This window comes from Diadema setosum, chromosome 1 (genome assembly GCF_964275005.1).
Source record: "Diadema setosum chromosome 1, eeDiaSeto1, whole genome shotgun sequence".
Taxonomy (NCBI): Eukaryota; Metazoa; Echinodermata; class Echinoidea; order Diadematoida; family Diadematidae; genus Diadema; species Diadema setosum.
This window is the reverse complement of record NC_092685.1, coordinates 28427236-28447736: the sequence shown is the minus strand read 5'-3', so window position 1 is coordinate 28447736 and position 20501 is coordinate 28427236. Positions and strand designations below refer to the sequence as shown.

Sequence of the window (20501 nt, the reverse complement as noted above, 5' to 3'; positions counted from 1 at the left end):
TATATATCAAAATGTGTTGCCATTTTTTATTTTTCAAAAAGTCAATCTGAATAAGTAAGTATGATCACACTTAGGAAAATAGAGATTAACTTATTGTGTGCACACTCTTTAAGATGCAGAATTTTCACCTGGCTTCAGTTAGGAGATAAATCTTTACATTCTTTAATCATTCAAAGGTTTGCATTACATGCCTGGGACTGTTGGGCAGGGGCTTATGTTGAATATTTAAATAGCATCTTTACAGAGCCTTTTAAGAACCTGGGGTATCAATTGTGTAAACTTCTTTCAAACTCTGAATGTTTCAGGCTGTTTTGTGGTTGTTTTTCAGGAAACGAAAAATTGATTGAGCTGAGCTTGATAAGAGTAATGCTCCTCATGAAGCTGTCACAGGAAATCAACAAATGTTTGCAGTAGTTATTTGCTTATGACTGGAAGGACTTAAAAAGAAATATATTTTCTGGTTTTCATGTACAGAATTTCTTTCTTCCCCCGCCAGGACGGCACAACAGAGACTCTATGAAGTGGGTTAGGAAAGAACGCTGATCGCCTGTGAAAGTCATCGCAATTTAGCTAGTAGGCACTAGGGATCTTTTGACACGCCGGCGTGCCTTCTCAGAAGTTGCCCCAGTTGGTTTTTGCGGATCATAATGCATCCTTCTGTGGTGACATGCCAAAAAGACATCGAGGTGTTCATGAAGTGAAACAAAAAAACAAAACAAAAACAAACCGGAAGGCAAAATTGAAGATAAGACACGTGCTGCATTATCCGGCATGTAACACATGCATCTGACGAGTCTTAATGCTAAAGCAATACCACATGCTGTCATCTCCAACAACCGGATTACTCCTTCCGTGCCTTCGCGAAGTTACGACTCATTCCAAGTGAATTGATTTTGAATGCGGCGTACGTCTTCTTAAAAGCATCAATTTGCATCCCTTTGGTGTGATGCCTCAAAGTAGCACTTAGGTTAACAACTTGCTATCTTAACGCAAGCAAGCATGTAGTCAGGACATTTCTTGGTATACCTTCTAGCATATTACGTCCCCCCAAGAGAGGAAATGTGATGCAATAAAAGAGATTAATGTAACTCAACTGGAGCAAAACAAAACAATACAGTCAAACAAAGCAAAACAAAGCGAAATCTGCTCGAAGCAGTTAGCTGGGGGTTTTTTTTCCCCTCAAATACTGTTTTTGTTATTTTTAATGAGCAAAAGAGGCTATAAACAAACATGAAATAGGTAGAGAACAAACTCATTTCTGAAATGCCCACCATGCCCACAGGATGTAGGGCACAGACAGACAAGTAAAAGAGGGGGAACATAACAAGTAATAGAGCCGCATCCGACTTAATAGAGAAAACATTACGCTGTCCCTCGATACAGCTTTGGGGCTGAGACGTGCAAATTTGCCGTGCTGCGACGGAAACAAAAATAAGTCATCTCTTGCCCTTCTACGTCTGTGTCATCATCTCCCCGTGAGTGCCGTAGGGCATGGCAGGGTTTCTCCAATCCTCCAACGTCACGTCTGATGGAAAATGATATATCCAGATTGCAAAGTAACCTCAGTTGAATAAAATTAATGGTTTTATTGTAATTGCTCTGAAAGAAGCATTGAATGCCTGTATCAAACCAAGCAACCACGGGACTGACGGTCCCTCCGAAGGACTAGGGAAATAAGGATAATCAAAGTAAGGACTAAGGAAATAAGGATAATCAAAGTGCCTTGCCTGAGGGGCACTACTGCTGCTGTCAGGGGGACTTGAACTATGAACCTCATGATTGATAGTCTGGGGTCTTAACCACTGAGCCATGATATCTCCTCCCACTGTTCTGCAAAATGTGGGCAGCATTTGCCTAGGTGAGTGATTGGGAGAAAACATGGAGAACAAAAGGAAATTTTTTTTTTGTTGTTCTTCAAAATCAAACCGTCATATTTCAGAAAGATATTATGTATATAACCTTAATTCCAACCTTCTAGCTATAAGATTGAACTGAGTAATGCCGTTCAAAAGTGCTAAATGAAAGCGTGGAAAACAAAATGAGACTGTTTTGTTTTAATTCTTCAAAATCAAACCATCACATGTCTGAAGCATATTATACATTAAACATAATCTTGTTTCCTACCTTCTTGCTACATTTAATATGTAATCAAACTTATCAATGCCTCTTAAAAGCACTGAATGAAAACTGGTGATTGTTTTGTGGTGGTTCCATGGTGAGCACACAGTTAATGTCAAATTTCATCTCTGTGTCGTACTTTTCGTGAGGATTTACATGTACATGTTGAGGAGAATATGAATGAGTTATCTGTGAAAGATGATAAAGACACTCTAAAAAAATCTCACCCTCAGACCCCAACACACAAAGTAATTCATAGCTGTCTTTGATAATGCATGATAAAAATTGCAGATAATTGTGGATTTTCAGGTCACAGATAGTGCTCTGCATTTTATCATGGATTTTCAGGTTACAAATAATGCTTTACATCTAAATCAGGGCCGGAAAGGTAATTTTTTTTTTTCATCTAACGTAACCAAAATTAGGGGCTTTAGTATTGTCATTCAAATTTATGAACTGTTTGTATTTTGAAAGAAGAGAGAACGTGGTAAGTATGTATTCATATTTTTTTATTTCATTTTTTTATTATTATTTTTTTTTTTTTTGGGGGGGGGAGGTGGGTGTATTTATGAGTGTCACAAATGTAGTTCATCAATGGCATGGGGGGGGGGGGGATGAGACAAAAATGCCTTCATTGTCCTGGATATTGACGACAGGATCAGTGATCGATATTTTGCAGCTGCCTTTGAGAGATCCATGTGGGTGCCATGTCAGAGTTGTGCCAGATACGAGAATTATAATGATTGATGGCAGACGAAAGCGACGATTTTGCACCCCACACGTGCTGTGTGTCAGTATTGCAGGTGGATGAACATGATGCACCATTGTGCAATGTCAGGAATCGAATGCCTTCATTATACTAATCATGTTCACCCTTTTAAGCTTCAGTGTGGAAAAAAATAACACCCGCACAATCATTTTGGGGTCAATAATTCAGCAACTCTACAATTTTTAACATTAATTTGATAAAAGGGTAGGCACTAAAAGGCTTGCATCCAAAGCAGATCTATGAGGTAATTACATCATCATTTCATCACTTACCTGTATCGAATTTCCATAATTTTATGTACTTACTTACGAGTGCCATCATCATTGTAACTATGTAAAGTTAAACTTTAATTTTTTTTTCTTTACTGTTAAGCTTGTTCACTGATATTCTGAACATTTTGCGTGTGTGTGTGTGTGTGTATCTTGTGTTTTGTGTTACAACATTTTCTACAGTTCCAGTTGAACATACGATATGAGTGGAGTTTTCAGTTCATGCCAAAGATATTAAAACAAAACACAGCATTCTATTTTTGACATGTCAGAGTGCGGGAAATAGATATTGGCGCCAATAGAGGCAGCGGGGACATCTGCCTGTCAATAACCCTGGAGAAGAAAATTTGATTCTGATTTCATTTGAGCATGCAGAGGTAGGATGGAAGATTAGGGGTGGGGATGGAGGGTGGGGTGGGGATGGAGGGTGGGGGGGGGGAGTAAAGGAGGGGTTGGAAATCTTGTATAAGATTTATGACTTGAATGTTATTGTGCATGTATGTGTGTGTGTGAGAATGAGAGATAGAGATATATAGATACATAGAGTGTGAGAAGAAGAGATACAAGGGAAGAGATACCTGATGTAGAGTGAGAGAAGAAGAGATACAAGGGAAGAGATACCTGATGTAGAGTGAGAGAAGAAGAGATACAAGGGAAGAGATACCTGATGTAGAGTGAGAGAAGAAGAGATACAAGGGAAGAGATACCTGATGTAGAGTGAGAGAAGAAGAGATACAAGGGGAGAGATAGAGTGAGAGAAGAAGAGATACAAGGGGAGAGATAGAGATGAGAGAGAGTGAGATATTAAATGATTTGGAAAACTGTGACGGAGCATATTGCCAGACTACCACAACCTCTCCCTCAGATAAACCTGGACACGCACATGAGGGGAGACGGAACAAGCTTTAATGAAACTTCAAGTCTCGTGGGCTGTCATATTTCCATCATAAGACTTGAAGCCACATTCTTTCAAAAAGATGTAAAACCACAAAAGCATACCTTGTGGTCGTAAGATGCTGTACACTGTATGTATTGTACATGTGGTATATTTTTCGCAAATTGTGCGAGTCAACTGAAATATGGGAAAGTGAAAGTGACTGCCAATAGTGCTTGCTGAATTTTTTTTTGCATTGTATATTTTGAAATACAAACTATAGCATAATATGGCACACATACAGTTATATGTATTCTGGATTGCTGAGTGGTTCTTGATTTCATGCTGAAGTTTAGCGTAGTGAAAACTAGACCAAAATAATATTGTCTAGAGATGGATTATCGACAAAAGCAGGTATTTGCCAGGAAAAAAGTTTGTAAGCTCTCTACGTGACGTTGGCTAGGCATATAATTTGCAGGTAATGCACACACACACACACACACACACACACACACGCACACACACACACACACACACACACACACACACACTCTCTCTCTCTCTCTCTCTCCCCCCCCCTCTCTCTCTCTTTTCTTAAAACCTGTTGCCACCCATTGTACTATGCCAACAAAGAGCTAAATGTTATCTTTGGTAGATATCATATTCTTGGGATATACTTGCATTATATCATATTTCTTGGGAGTACTTCTGAGTAAACACAAAGATTTGATGATCAAACGAGTGTTTTGCAGTGCTGCAAGAAAATGAAACAATGAAAATCCCACTTTGGGCAAGGTTATCTGTGTTCCCATTCACTCTGAATGCTGTAGGGCAGATCTCTCAGGAGCAGATGTGGCACTTTTTAACTCCCTGGGGAATTATGATATCGTGGAAGTGTAGGGTTAAGATCTTAGTTGTCATGTCTTCAGGCAGCATCCTTTCATAGCTACACACATGTATGCTGTTGGTTGGGGTCCTCATTATTGTATAGGTGAAATAAATCCAAGTTCTGTCGTACATTTGTTCATTAATGCCGTGGAAATGACCCAGAAAGAAAAAATGCACTTTATAATTTGAATGCGAACGCACTTCCAAAAAAAACAAAACACCTAAAAAGCAGACAAACGTGATGCAAGAAAGAGCAAAACAGGACACAAAGGCAGCAGTTGCCATTTAAATTGCATGGTATCTATGAGTAGAAAGGGACTAGCTTTTATTTTTTAAATTTTTACAAGACTGGCAATGATTTACATCTCTTAAATGTCTTCGATGTAAAAACAATACCTGGCGGTTGTAAATCATGGATATCAGAAAGAAAACGCAGAAATAGAACCTCGTGATCATCCTGGCTCGGACTCGTGTGCAGTGGACGACCTGAGATGTAAACAGAAATGAGGAGGAGTAAACATTTATCCTACCCTGGTGCCAATTTGCAGAAGAAAGTTTTTGTAAGGATTGCCAGATCAAAAAAGTAATACATCAATTCTGTTGTGATAGCTCCAGAAGAGTGAAGTATAGACCGTCAGCTAGAAGACATGGTGCTTTTGAATTTAGGATTAAAAAAAGGAAAAAAAAATGTTTCATGTTGAGAATATTTTAATCTCTGGAAGCGAGATTTGAGGGTTTGGGAGGTGATTTGCTTAACCCATAGGGGATGGGCTGATTTTGCTACAACACGCATTTCGTATGGACACTTGCCCGAGTATACTCAGGACTCGTCCTCAATGGGTTAACAGGCATAAAATTTCATAATGTCTTATTTCCTGTGTAGATTTCCATGATTTTTTTTTTCAAATTACAGATATATGTTCCTTTCATATAAAACTGATAATTTTCATCTGCAGACTCTTTTTAGCTGCACAGCACTGAGGCATGTTTTTTTGGTACCCTGCCTGTGTGCCCTTCAAAGATCACCATACCTTTCCCTTAACCTGTTGAGGATGGGCTGATTTTGCTACAACAGGAATTTCCCATAGATCCCTTCCCAAATATACTTGGGACTCGTCCTCAATGGGTTAAGCTAGACAAGCAATATGCCTTCATGTTTGATAGGTATCCATGAGGTTGGGCACAACCCCAGGGAATGATCTAGCCTGTCTGCTTGTGGTTGCTAGAATTCCTCTGCGGTGCATATTTTGTGGGCGTCCCGCTCGAAAACTGCCCGCCATTCGAATCGCTTGAATCCTCCAAGGGGATCCTGATTTAATAGGAGTGCCTGGGACATAGACTAGCAGCAGTTCCTCTTACTATATAATGTACCTACTGCAAGAGATCTCCAGGCAAGGTGGCTGCAAGAACCTCTTAAGTGGTCTGACTGGTTTTTCATGTGGTGAGTCGTCTTCACCACATCCTATCATAGTCTGGCCATATGTGATGTGACAGCATGCTATTTGCCAACTAGAAATATTCAGAAAGACAGAGAGAAGTACCCCCTCCCCCCCCCAAAAAAAAACAAAAAAAAAAAAACAAAAAACACAACAAACCAAAAAAAAAATACCCCCAAACAAAACAAAACAAAACAAACCAAAAACACCAAATAACAACAAAGAGAAACACACATACATACAAATGAACAAAACATACATTTGAACCTTTTTTGGCAAAGTAAAAAAAGTTCTAAATGCCAAGAAATAATACAAATATACTGAGCACTCAAAGGTAAGGGAATGAAATGCATTGAGCAATATCATGTCTAACCCATTAAACCTGAAGTAATTAGTTTTTGCTTTGAATTTGATACATGTTTCACTGTCACCAAGCACCATCTCCAATTCTTATTTATTTATTCATTTTTAACCTGAAAATTTTGAGCATGTAAAGGAGAGCAGTATTGGATGCATATGTTAACTACAGCCTTCAAGTTATAAACTTGTGATGGTCCTGGAGAGTATTGTTTTATTTTCCACAATCTATTTATTAGAAGAACTTGAGAGAAAGACTAATCAAACTGAAGTCTTGCAAACTGTCCTGTGACAACAATTGTTTGTGAACATTGGTTATATAAAACTTTACTTATATAACCCGTTGAGGACGAGTCCCGGGTATACTCGGGCAGGTATCTATGGGAAATGCGTGTTGTAGCAAAATCAGTCTGTCCTCAATGGGATAATTGATTTTCCCCAATGAACTATTACATACACTGTAGGTATAAACATACATATCTATACATATATATGTGACACGTTATATCAGGACTGCATTGTTAAAGGAAAAATGTAATTGCTTATCACTGATCTCTAGCCCTGTGTTTCTGGCAAAAGTTGTTCTTCAACTCCCCTGTAGGCCTATAGGTGCGTATTGTAGCACTTTGTGTCAGCTAAATTTCGTGGGGAAAGTTATATTATTCTCCTCTGAGATGGCGAGATGGCAAAACAGAGCAAACTGTCAGAACAATTCACACTATGGATCAGGCAACCCAAGTACAGAGTAGACTCCTTTTTGTATATTCTCTCGCAAAGTCTACCGGGGCGCCATGTTTTTCATCCACGAGTGCAGGGTTTTAATAACTGCAGTGCCCCCGCCGATTATTAGGGGGGAAGAGTTTCTGCGTAAACACAACAATCTGCCGGACTTCATAACGAAAGGTCAGAAAGTGGAATCCGTTGTCATTAGCCAGTGTCGCCATCATTACTTGCGCTACTCGGTAGAGATTAATATCGAGCTTGTGGCCGGCAGTTTTATGGGATGGCCACCTCCTTAATGATTTGTATTAATGCGGCGTGGATTGAGGAACGATCCACCGTGAAGAGTATCACCCATTAGGGTGCGTGTGTGGAATACACATTTTCACTCCAAAAAGACAGTTCAAGGCAGTTTAACATGTAACACTATATACACATTTCTTTTTCTCATCTTTGACTCTTTATGTGTCCAGGTTCTGAGTGTAATTTCCCAAGTTTTTTGTTTGTTTGTGTTTTTATCAGCATGTAATAGTAATCCATCCAAGCTTTACCTAGTGGTAAAGTTAGCAAGCCCACTCAGCTATATCAATGTGCCTCACTACACTTGGCAACAGGCAGGCCTTGGTGATACTATAGGGGAATTAGGGTGGGTGGGTAGTCTCTATTCATTGACAATTAATTTCCAGAAATCTTCTAGAACACCCTTAAATGAATCAAAATAATGATCAGTCAAATATATCAGGTTTTGATACTGGGGCATGAATGCACTTGAAAAAACAAACAAACACCCCTCCCCCCCCCAAAAAAAAAAAAAAAACCTTGGAAATTTCAAGATCTTATTTACAAATTTTACAGCAAGTTCTTAGGCAATGATGTCATCTACTCACTATTTGCATATATTCATAATAACTCATGTTCCACAATTTTATAACTTCCCTATCTTTTAAAATCAAATTTTAATCAAATTGTCACTGTTGCACTTATAAAGTTTTAATTATGGAGGCCTATATTAAGTATAGTATTAATTCATATTGCACAACAGAAATATAAAGGTTGTCCTTTTGATTGTAAAAATGCATGTACTAAACAAAGATACATGTGAGGCAACCTGTTAGAAATATCCTGCTTAAGACATTACTACTTGTAACATGCATTTGTAATTACACGTATGCTCTAATGACTTGGTTGTCTCATTTTTTTCATACCTTTCACCATGTTTACTCCTAGGCTACACGGGAACACAGTGCCAGATCCAGTACAACGAGTGTGTCTCCAATCCCTGCCTCAACGGCGGGTTCTGCATCGACGAACTTAACAACTACCGATGCGACTGCTCGGTGGGTTACACGGGGCCCCACTGCGAGGAAAAAGTGGACCTGTGCGCTTCCAGTCCGTGTCACAACGCCACGGTGTGCGTGGACGAGGGAAGCACATACTCCTGCACGTGTGCGCCGGGATTCACAGGTAGGTCAGCTGCGAGATCCATCTCGGAAATTGTCGCCAGCGACTTTATCTTCCTCTTAATACGAAGGCAAGAATGATGTGCTATGTGTGTACTCAAAATACCCACATATACATTCTTCTTTGACTTAAAACTTTCTGTGTTGGTATCCAAGTGCATAATATGTATCTGTCTGGGGAATCTTGATTGTTATGTGAAAAATGCAGCTAGCATTTAAAGTAGAAGCAAAGTGGAAGCTAATGAATAAGACCTATGGCATCATGATCCTTTGGGCCCAAATTGATGGACGGTACCATTTCTAAAGTGCATGATTAGCAGTGTGCAAAAGTGCATGCTGCCGCTGACTGCTTTGCTGAGTTTCTTGTTAAGTTTTCATGCACACACTCACAAGTACCACATGAATGGAAAATGGAGAAGTAAAACCAGAAAGTTTAGTCTAGTGTAAAAATAACTCATATGTGTGATTGTACTATACTACAGTTCGACCTCGATTATCCAGCCTCCTTTTATCCAGAAATCTCTATTATCCGGACGCTTTCACGCAGTGAAGGACTTTTTTTTTCATCCAAAAATTGAGAAAAAAAAGTGACTTTTAACTCAATTAAAATTGTTACAAAACTCACACGATTTACTTACAATATTCCCGACAGAACTAACATAAATTCACACCATATTATCATTGTAAAAGTGAGCAGTCATGATCTAAAAATTCGCCATAAGAATATGGATGGAAAACTTGTCAGTAAATCACGGCGCAGTCGAGGCCATATCGCGATCTTGGACGGCAGCTATATACATGTACATTAACATTGTGTCTCCCATATCCGGCCAATTGGCTTATCCGGAGGAGGGCCGGTCCCGACATGGCCGGATTATCGAGGTCGAATTGTACATGTACGATTACAGGACTACAAACTTCATATAAACATAGCCAGAAGCTCACACTTTAAAGGCATAATTTACCATTTGCAGACGAAACAAAAACCTAGCATTAGTGCTTTAAAATAGTTCTAAAATGTGAGTTAGGGATAGAAACAACTACTGTAAAAATGAATCGGTAAAATTGATTTTAAAGTATTGTTAAATATACAAAATGTGAACAATAGTTATAATACAAATGCTTCCAGATTAAACCGTCTACAGTTACGGTTTAATGAGAAAAATACAGATATCTCCATATATTTTAGGTTTTATCGCTTAAATTATATATGATAGGATGTTTTGTGGTACAACAGACCTACACAAATGCATTAATCGTCATATCTTGAAAATTTTTTAAATCACTGTTCCCAAAGGTAAACAGGACCTTTAAGAGCATGTATACACATGTATATACATTCAAAAAATATGTCATGTAAAGATAGACGTCATACATTCAAAAGAAAACCCCAAAACGAACTGAAAATTAAACTTGTTGATCCAAAATACAAACATTTGTATTTTTGTCAATCTGTGCCACTTTATGTGAGTTTCGAAATACATGTTCACATTTCTTCTCCCTCCCACCTCTCCTGTTCCATTCTCCAGGTATACAGTGCGAAGTGAACATTAACGAGTGCCAGTCGTCGCCATGTTTAAACGGCGGGAGCTGCCGAGATGATGTCAACTCCTACCGGTGTATCTGTCCAGAAGACTTTGGCGGAGTCCACTGTCAAAGTAAGACAACTCGAACCTGTCTCAAAGTGTACCAATGCCCTGAGTATTATGTTTGCTATACAATTGTATTTGCGGAATATGTACTTGAGACATGCCCTCTTAAAGAATGTTAGAATTTTTTGCTACTCCAATGTTTATTTGTTGGGGTTTAGATGTAGATTTTAAAAAGTAAAAAAATAGATAAATAGATTGAAAAAGAATTGTTGATCACCGAATTCTTTCAATTAAAACGATATCGCTCCATCAATATTTTTTCCAGATACGTTTTAAACGATAGTGATATGCAATGCATGCACGCAATTATCTAACTGATTGACATGGAATTTTGGTATTATTCGTAAAAAGTATGTGTATGGCTAGAAGGTGCACACATCAGCACCGGCGCTTTATATGGAGCAGAACCAGCGAGGACAAGTGTCAAATTGTTATAGAGATATGATCTGATTTATCGAAAGATGTATACTTTCAGGGGCTATCACAGGTAAATTACAACATGGTTATGTTTTGTGTATTTTAGCTGTACACAAATTTGATTCTCTGTGAAGTTGAGCATCAACACTTTTGTCCATGCTCCATTCATTGACTTCAGACCGTCTTACGCATAGAGACTTGTCTTTCTGCTGGTTTTGCTAAAGGCACTTTTGGCTACGCCTTTGCAAGTGAATGTCAGTTTTTACAACAGCACCTCCTGGGAGATATTACCTGTAGTCAATATTCGGTTCTATCAATAAATATGCAATGTTAACCTCCTGCAATTCTCCAAGAGCCTCCAATGCCCCTATTTTGTCATAGGGTCTAATTATTGCTACTATAGCTCACTTACTGAATTAAATTTGATTCTCCCATGTTAAGGAGCATATATGTTTATATGTTTATACATATTCATTATCTTTTTTTGTACAAATTTCAGTACAAATATTCACAAACCACCCCCCCCAAAAAAAATAGTCTTCAAGGGCTTGACTGTGTAGAGTTCATGCATCTCACCACTAGAGGGAGACATTGAGCAGTCATGATCATGTCCATTCACAGAAACTGTCACATCTAAAATGATAGATGGATAAAATGTGCCCACTACTCAAACGTATATACGGTCGGTCGGGCGGTCGGGCGGTCGGTCGGTCGGTCGGTCGGTCGGGCGGTCGGGCGGTCGGTCCGTTGCAAATCTTGCGTCGCGAACTACTTCCTCAGTTTTCAACCGATTCCCATAAAACTTGGCACAGATGTGTGCCTTGGGTTGTAGATGTGCAAGACGTATTTTTTGACAGTACCCAAAAGTACGTTGCCATGGTAACGGCATATTATGGGCAAAAATGGGTACAAATCTTGCGTCGCAAACTCCTCCCACAGTTTTTGATCAGTTTTTATGAAATTAGGTACAGATGTTCATCTGAATATGTTAATGTGCAAGACACATATTACCGCAGTGGCAGAAAGTGCGTTGCCATGGTAACGGCATGTTATTGGTAAAATATAGGGCAAAATGCTTCATGGCAAAACTGCTTCATCAGTGTTCTTCCAATTCTCATGGAATTTATATTGAATGTTTGTCTTAGGATATAGGTCAGCATGACACATTTCTTGACAGTGACAAAAAGTATGTTGCCATGGTAACAGCTCACATATTATGAGCCAAAATGATGGAAAATTTTGTGTTGCAAACTACTTCCTCAATTTTTGCCCAATTTCCATGAAACTTGGTACAGATGTGTGCCTTTGGTTGTAGATGTGCAAGATGCATTTTTTGACAGTACCCGAAAGTACGTTGCCATGGTAACGGCATATTAATGGCAGAAGATCAAGGAAAGATCTTGCGGATTTAACTACTTCCTCAGTTTTTTGACCAAAGCTTATGAAATGTGGCACACACCTTGATCTTGGTGGGAAGATGTGGAAGACATATTTTTCGGACGTGTCGGAAGCTGCGTTGCCATCGTAACGGCATATAAATGGCAGAAGATCAAGGAAAGATCTGGCGGATTGAACTACTTCCTCTGTATTCGACTGAAGCTCATGAAATGTGGCACACACATTGGTCTTGGTGGGAAGATGTGCAAGACATATTTTTTGGACGTGTCGGAAGCTGCGTTGCCATGGTAACGGCATATTAATGGCGGAAGATCAAGGAAAGATCTTGTGGATTGAACTACTTCCTCAGTTTTTGACAAAAGCTTATGAAATGTGGCACACACAATAGTCTTGGTGGGAAGATGTGCAAGACATATTTTTCGGACGTGTCGGAAGCTGTGTTGCCATGGTAACGGCATTTAAATGGCAGAAGATCAAGGAAAGATCATTCCTTTGGTAAGACTGTCGTCACGGGGCAGGGGTATTAATCACCTTCAGTGATATTTCTAGTTGTGTCTGCCTTTCATGTACATTTTTTTTGAAAAAAAAATGTCGGATTTAATATTCTTGCAAAATTCTCTCCTTGTTGTCAACAGTTTCAGAAATGTTCATAGAGCATGAGCCTCCGCATTACAACAACAAGGGTGGACAGCCCCACAACTACTACATTGTGATCGGCGTGCTAGCGGGGGCGCTCTCCGTAGCCATGAGCATCATCGCCATCTGCGTGTGCTGGCTGCAGAAGGGCACGAATCCACGCAAGATCCAACCAATCAGTGGCGGCGATGATGATAGGTATAAGGAGGTCATGGTGGTGGTGGTGGGGGGGGGGGTGGTGGAATGATGGAGTGAATGAAACTTTTTTTTTTTTGTTCAACTTGGAAAAATGGTTGGTGTGAAGTGCCATGTCATCATGAGCGATGCCACAGTGATTTAAAAATGATTGAGTTATCACATTTGATGATACATATGTGTAGGTGAGTTGTATCACAAAACATCCATACAAAAGTTTTGCAATAAAGCCTAAAATGTAAGGAGGTATCAGTATTTTTGTCAATAAACCATAACTGTAGATGGTTTATTCTAGAAACAATCTTATCATAACTATTGTTCACATTTTGTATATTTAACAATACTTAACATTGATTATACTGATTAACTTTTTTGAATTGGTTGTTTCTATCCCTAATTCTCATTTTAGAATTATTTTGAAGCACTTAGGGTGGGTTTTTGTTTCATCTGCAAATGGTAAATAATGCCTTTAACCCATTAACTGAGATGTACACTAACAGTTAAACATTTGAATGCTGTTCAAGAAGCTTGGCAAATTACAGCTAAATGTCTTGGCACATGAAGTGTTCGTTAGATTGCAATATAGAACTGCACAGATGGAATGACATAAGAGTATTATCCCTTTTCAAGAAAAATGTTACCATTTAACATCTTGGAGACAATATTTATTGCAGTTATGATTCAGAGGCAATATTTTAGGCAAGTTGACAATTCACAAATATTAGTCAACTAAAAAAAAATTGTAAAATATAACTGCCATAAAATGTCTAGCATATATAATACTTCACTGTGTCCAGAATGAATTGAAAATGTCTATGATTCCTTTAGGATTTTGTTAGTTCTTGTGTGTCTATTATTAAACTCATATTTGTCATTTTGTCTCATTTTTGTTTCCACTCAATCATTCCTTCAGATTTTTTTACAACATCAGCAGTGTCACAAAACCCCGGCCGTCGGTTCAAGCCATCTACGAGCTGACGTCGACGAATTACAGCACCAACGTGGACGAGCCGCTCATCTCTCTAAAACCGAAGTCGGTATAACTCCAAACCTGTACCGCCTTTCACATGATGTAACATTTTGTTTGCCATGACTGCTTAATACGAACTCTTGCTTGCCAGAACTTTGGATGGAGTGTTCTGTGGCCAGCTCTCCAGGCACATCTACTTGCCCTCCCAGAGGTTCAGGGACTTGTGAAAGGACAGATCTCCTCTACTTCTCACATCTGTTCTCCCGTATCAACATCACATGTACTGTGTACCCATACAGTTCTCTCCTTTCTTTTTTTTTTTTGGCCTTTTTTAAAGATATATGTCTATTTTGAAGGGCAAATCTTGAAATGGTATATTCATTCAACCCCTATGAAAGTCAAGTTTGATGGTCGGAACCAGTGCCGTATGTGAAGAGAGTCTGGTCAGCTGTTAAATTGGACGTCATGTCGTTACTTGGCGTATTACGTGTTAGAGGGCTAGCGTGTTCGCTCAAGATGTCATAATCAAGTAGAGCGTAGTTAAAAATGGGCACTGCGTATGTGCTCTCTTTGGTGACGACATGGCTCCACAATGGTCATGAGACCTGCTATTGACCAATCGCAGGCTTCTAAACTCATAAGCCAAAAACTGAGTTGGCCAGACTCTCTTTATATACGGCACTGGTCTGTACCAACTTTTGGTTGGAACGTCAAGATTTATGATGCATCTTGTGCAGCGAGTCATCTGCTTTTGGGCCCCTTTCAAGTAATTTTTAGAAATGCTACAACGTGTACTGTATAAGTTGTTATTTTCGTATACAGATATTTTCATGAATGAGGAGGTCACAGACATTTTCGCGAGATGTTGTTTTCGCGATTTGACACCGAGGCTATTGTAAGTGCACTATTAGCCTAGTGTACGTATGGCGACATTTTCGTGTGCTGTTAAATACGCGGTCCAGCCGTGATTCACGAAAATTAAACCCTCGTGAAAATAACAGCATATACAGTATATGATGATGTCCATTTTTCCCCTTTGGTGTTAGGTTTCTTAAACTTGCAAATGCCAACAAAGACCCACCATTACAACTGCAATAATGATAGCAGTTTACAAATGACATGTACTGTATGCGCCATATATTTTATGAGATTTTTATTTTTGTGAATTTTACGAGTCAGATACTATCCGCAAATTCAGCAGCATGCCAAAATATTAACTCTGATCCCGACTTGGATGCAACATGCATGTGTACCCTTCTCTGTACATTTCTGTACTCCATGTTTGCAAATCTAACAGCTTGCAAAAGTGTAGGGATGTCCTGATCTGTAAGAAATTAGACTCACTAAATTTGTATATGGGATATAGAGTAGCTGGAAACTGCTATAATCAATCCCCCCCAACAAAAAAAAAAAAAAAGAAGAAAGAGTAGCAATGAGTGCACATGTCTTTTCACAACTGTTCACTTGAGTTCATATCAAGCACCGTAAATATTTGTAGCCTTGTCATGAAATGGACAAATGCAAAATTTTCCTAGCTCTCATGTCAGGGTTGATTTATGTAGATTGCTGTGGAGAAGAACATACTCAAAAGCACCGAGTGAATTGATCCAATGTTGTAAGCTCCCTCTGTAAAATTCAGCACTCACTTTGTCTTTGTTTAAAGTTGCTTTTTAATAGATACTGGGAACATTATTTCATGTTTCTAGCATCAGAACATGAAATGTCTGTAATTGTGTGTAATTAATTTGATTGATGTCTGTTCATGTCATACAATGTTTGGATAAAACTCTCATGTTAGTTTTATACTAAATCTTCCATTTTATGAATTATGAAAATATGCATCACTACAAGTGAAGGGATGAATGCATTGTCAAATTTTTAATGGCATTCATATTTCTTGATGGAACCACCATGAACAGAAAGGTGACTTACTGGCTGAAATTCTTGTATGTTCATAGCAAAAATGATCGCCATTATAGTGTGCTAAACATCATGAAATAAATTTTTGGACTGCTACATGTAGCTTGGCTTAGCAAAAGGAAGTGTTCCTGGCACTTGTTTGTAATATATCAAGTATTAAAGAGTATGTTACATCTTGAAAGTTTGTTTTCTTTTATATGGTAGATCAAGGCATTCAAGTTTTAAAATCTGTAAAGTTTGTGTGTCTCTTTTAATTTTCAACCCTGAAAATTAGATTCCTTTCATAAGCTGGTGTATTGTAGAGCTACAACAGTACACAGTTATTCAGACCTTGTCCTTTCTCCAGAATAATAAAACTGGAAACTTCTTTATGATGGAGGGGGAAATAATACTTTTGATTTCCAGTGAATTTAGTTGGACCCTGAAAAAAAACAACAACCGTTATTCTTGGTACAAAAGGAAAGCGTATTCTCAAGTGACATGGAATTACATGTAAGTTTTCAGTTCTTTAAAAAAAAAAAAGACAAAACAAAACAAAATAAAAAACCTGAGCTGAATAACCATAAGATTTCATACAAGATAACGTGAGAAATTATTCTTGAATTATGCAAATTTTTGTGATGTGTGCAAAAGGGATATCTGACCATGAAGAAGTGAGGTTGATTTATTTTAGTGATCATATGTAGAATCGTAGCTGATGGAAAACCTTGCCACCGATTCGTGCTTTGTCTACTGAAGCATTGGTTGCTGTCCTTATAACTTGTGCATTCTTCAATATTCTTCTCAGGAACTTTGGCAGATTTGGCACGAGATGAATAAGAATGAGCAAGATGTGGTGCTTTGCCCCTAGAAGATGTTACGAAAATTCACAAGGGGCTTTAATATATCCATAGTCAGTGCTCTTGTTCTTGCACTCGCATTATTTTCCTGTACTGCGAAAGTGGAAATTTTTGTGCGACCAGAAACCAGCACAACAATACAAGCAAGCAAATATATTTGCTTGTTTTTATGTTCCAGTAATCAATGTCTTGATTCCACAGAATTTAAAAACCTGGCTGAGCAGGAAATATTACTCAAGCAAAAAATATCCACTTTCACAGTAACCCAAATTGTGTTTCCTATTAATACCACTTGTCAAAGATACTCTGAATGCATATTTCTGTGAGAAGATCTTAAAACAAATAATTTCAATTGTGAAAGACGATTACTTTAAGTACAGTACATATGAATCGATGAAAGGTCAATCCTGTGGTCATGTGTTATGTTAAATTGTGTTTTCAGCCAAGATACTCCAAGAACCAGCTCTTGTGGTGCACTCTTGCAATGACTAATATTTGCAGTTTCAGAGTTGGCGTGTGAAACTGATAATGCTTCATTCACATCTGCCCTGGGCCCTGTGTGAAAAATTTGCTCAAGATGATTCTGCTATTCATATATTTTGTTTGGATGTAATCCAAGTACACTTGGGCAAAAGAAAAACATTGTTGCATTGGCATAACCTTCTCGACCCTACGTTTTTTAGGGGACTTTTGCTATGAATACCATGTATGATTGTGCTGCCTTTGCAATCAAACTTGCAGTGAAGACAACCTGGAAGTATTGTTGTGAGTTTCCTGCTGTAGAATATGTGCTTTGAGTAGTTTTGGTGAGATTTTAACCTTTTTTTTTTCATGAGCACACCTGATGCCACTTGTTTTGGCAATAGCCACACCCATATTGCCATGTACAATGTATCTCACTCAGTGAAATGCATTGTGCATGCATGCTCTGCTACCCCCCCCCCCCAAAAAAAAACAACAACAAAAAAACAAACAACAAAACCAACCAACAAACAAACAAACAAACAAACAAACCCAAAACAAAACCTTATTTTCCAGTGGTCCGTTGCTCTAATACAACAATTTTTTGTTGCCTTCCTGGAAAAAAAACAAGTAAATGTGCAAATTAACTCTTTGTTCAAGCTAATGTATATCAGTAAAGTGTACAAATCAAACCAACTGATCCGTGAAAGAGTCATTAGAATGTAAACAGAAATAAAAGTGTCATGAAATGTATGAAAAGACTTCCTCATTTTCTCCCACATCAATGACATTAGCCACAGCCAGGTACATGAATTTGACGAGGGTGACGCTCTCACGACTTCACAACTCTTCTCTAAAATTCCCTCTTTTCCCCCTATTTTTGTTGAAAGGACAAGAAATGGTATCCCTCAAATCAGATTTTTCTACTAGAGTTGTAAGATTTTTAGCAATTTTTTTTTTTTTTTTGGTTTAGGGAGGAGGCATTGTAGTTTGTGCATTATTGACAAATAGATGGATTTTGGTGGTCCTTTTGTTTGCAGTACTATTGGAGAATTTTGAGGTTATGACATCATCGTGTCTGATTTGCATACGCAATTGTGACTGATATAACTGCTTCGCAAATTAACATTAAACTCCCAAATCCAATGTCTTTCTCGGTTTTTACCCCATTCTAATGACACTTTTGTTTTCTGTGTTTTGACTTTTCTCATCATATCAAAGTGTCCTTGAATTTCAGAGTGCAGTTTTCCCCTGTAATAAGCCAGGCTTTGGGAAAGTGAAGTGATTCGAGTATTATGAAGGGAAAACAACACAAGCAAATTAACTTCACTATGCTTCCCACCCCCCCCCCCCCCCCCCATCAACAAACAAAATGCATCTAAATCAGCTAATCAGCTTGGATGGTGAAAAAAAAAAATTCAACAAAGGAATAATATGTCTTCTCCATTTATTACCTGGCAGTCATCATTTTCTCAACACCAATAGGCTGACGCTGTTTCTCATAGATTGTTAGTGATTGTGGGGTTTAAATCAGGTGCAATATATCGCTACATGATGCACTGCTAATTTTACTTGTTGTCTCAAACCCTTATCCAAAATATTGTTACAAATGAGTCCACTATCAAAACATTTTATAGATGTATCCTATAGTCCTTAGAATTATAGTTGGCAATATGAAGCAGAAATGTTATTTCTTGTCATCTTAACCCGTTCTTTACGGGAACCTGGTGGTCTGTGTATTAAGTCCATGGGGATTTCAGAATTCAGTATGGAATGGGTTAATGATATGAAATATCTTGTATATTTCCACAAAGTTCTTCATTCCATAACCTGTTTTTTGTGTAATATGCCAGTACTTTAAACATGTTCATTTCTGAAATGGTGTATGAAATGTTATTGAAAATATTACGGTAAGGTGGCTATTTACCATATTTTTTTCTCATTTGAGGCTTGTACAGTTTTTATCAAAATATTTATCAGGACTTGTAAATACATATATTGAACGGATGATCATAAACAAACAAAAAAATAGTGTAGAGAAATGTTTGTATCATGTACTATTGATGATTGTGTTATGTTCTAATACTTGTCTTTGCTAGGAAGTTTTTATGAAATAATGGTAGAAATTCAGTTTAAATTCAGTCCACGAATTATGCAGTTTTTTTCTGAACATTTACTGGGCAAGGTACATGTATGTTTTGAACACATCAGGCTTATAACCCATGGGGTTAATTTAAAGGGAACACAAACCCAAAGAGCAATGTGGATTGAGTAAAAGCATTAACATTAGTAGAACACATCAGTGAAAGTTTGAGGAAAATCGGACAATTGGTGCAAAAGTTATGAATTTTTAAAGTTTTGTTGTTAGAACCGCTGGATGAGGAGACTTCTAGAGGTTATGACGTATGAATGGACAACAATATAAAAAGAAATAGAAAAGGAATTCCACAAAAATTCACTTTTCTAGCAAAATGAAAGAGTACTTGACTAACCGCTTTCAGAAAGCAGGGGGAATAAGTGCTACCCCTAACATATGTCAGTATCAAGTTGATGGAATGTGTAATTTTCATGAAAAATTAATTTTTATTGAATTCCCTTTATATTTTGTTTACTGTAAAACAAGGAATGTTCGCGTGCATTTTAATTCCGTGAATTTCGCGAGCACAAAGATTCACGAAATTAAAATGCACACAAAAGTTCTTGTCTACACTATTTGCATTGAATGCCAGTGGCAGTTCGCGAAAATTTCATGCCGCAAAAAAGGACGTCGGCTCCAAATCGCGAAAAATTTATGCCGCGAATATATCATGTTTTACAGTATATTGTAGTCCACTCATACGTCATAACCTCTAGTAGTCTCCGTACCCAGCAGTTCCAACACCAAAACTTTAAAAATTAATAACTTTTGCATTGATTGCCCGATTTTCCTCAAACTTTCACTGATGTGTTCTGCTAATGTTACTGCTTTCACTCAATCCACATTGCTCTTTGGGTTTGCGTTCCCTTTAAGCCACATAGGTGATTTTGGGATCAGCGAGTTGAGTTTTTGTTTGAGTTGTGCCATGATGGTTTCAGAGAATTATAATATACTCTGTCCAGAAAAGAGTATGTGGTACATTTT

At 38.1% G+C, this 20501-nt stretch overlaps 1 protein-coding gene across 1 annotated transcript in view; it reads left to right on the top strand.

Annotated features, from left to right (window-relative positions):
• The window catches only part of LOC140229168 (uncharacterized), a 35635-nt gene extending 21243 nt beyond the window's left edge, over positions 1-14392 (top strand). The window contains exons 4-7 of the mRNA XM_072309471.1: positions 8659-8895; positions 10421-10549; positions 12994-13192; positions 14103-14392. Coding sequence (XP_072165572.1) covers positions 8659-8895; positions 10421-10549; positions 12994-13192; positions 14103-14232 — 695 coding nt within the window. The 3' untranslated portion in view covers positions 14233-14392. The remainder of the gene's footprint in view (positions 1-8658; positions 8896-10420; positions 10550-12993; positions 13193-14102) is intronic.
• The last annotated feature ends 6109 nt before the right edge of the window (positions 14393-20501 follow it).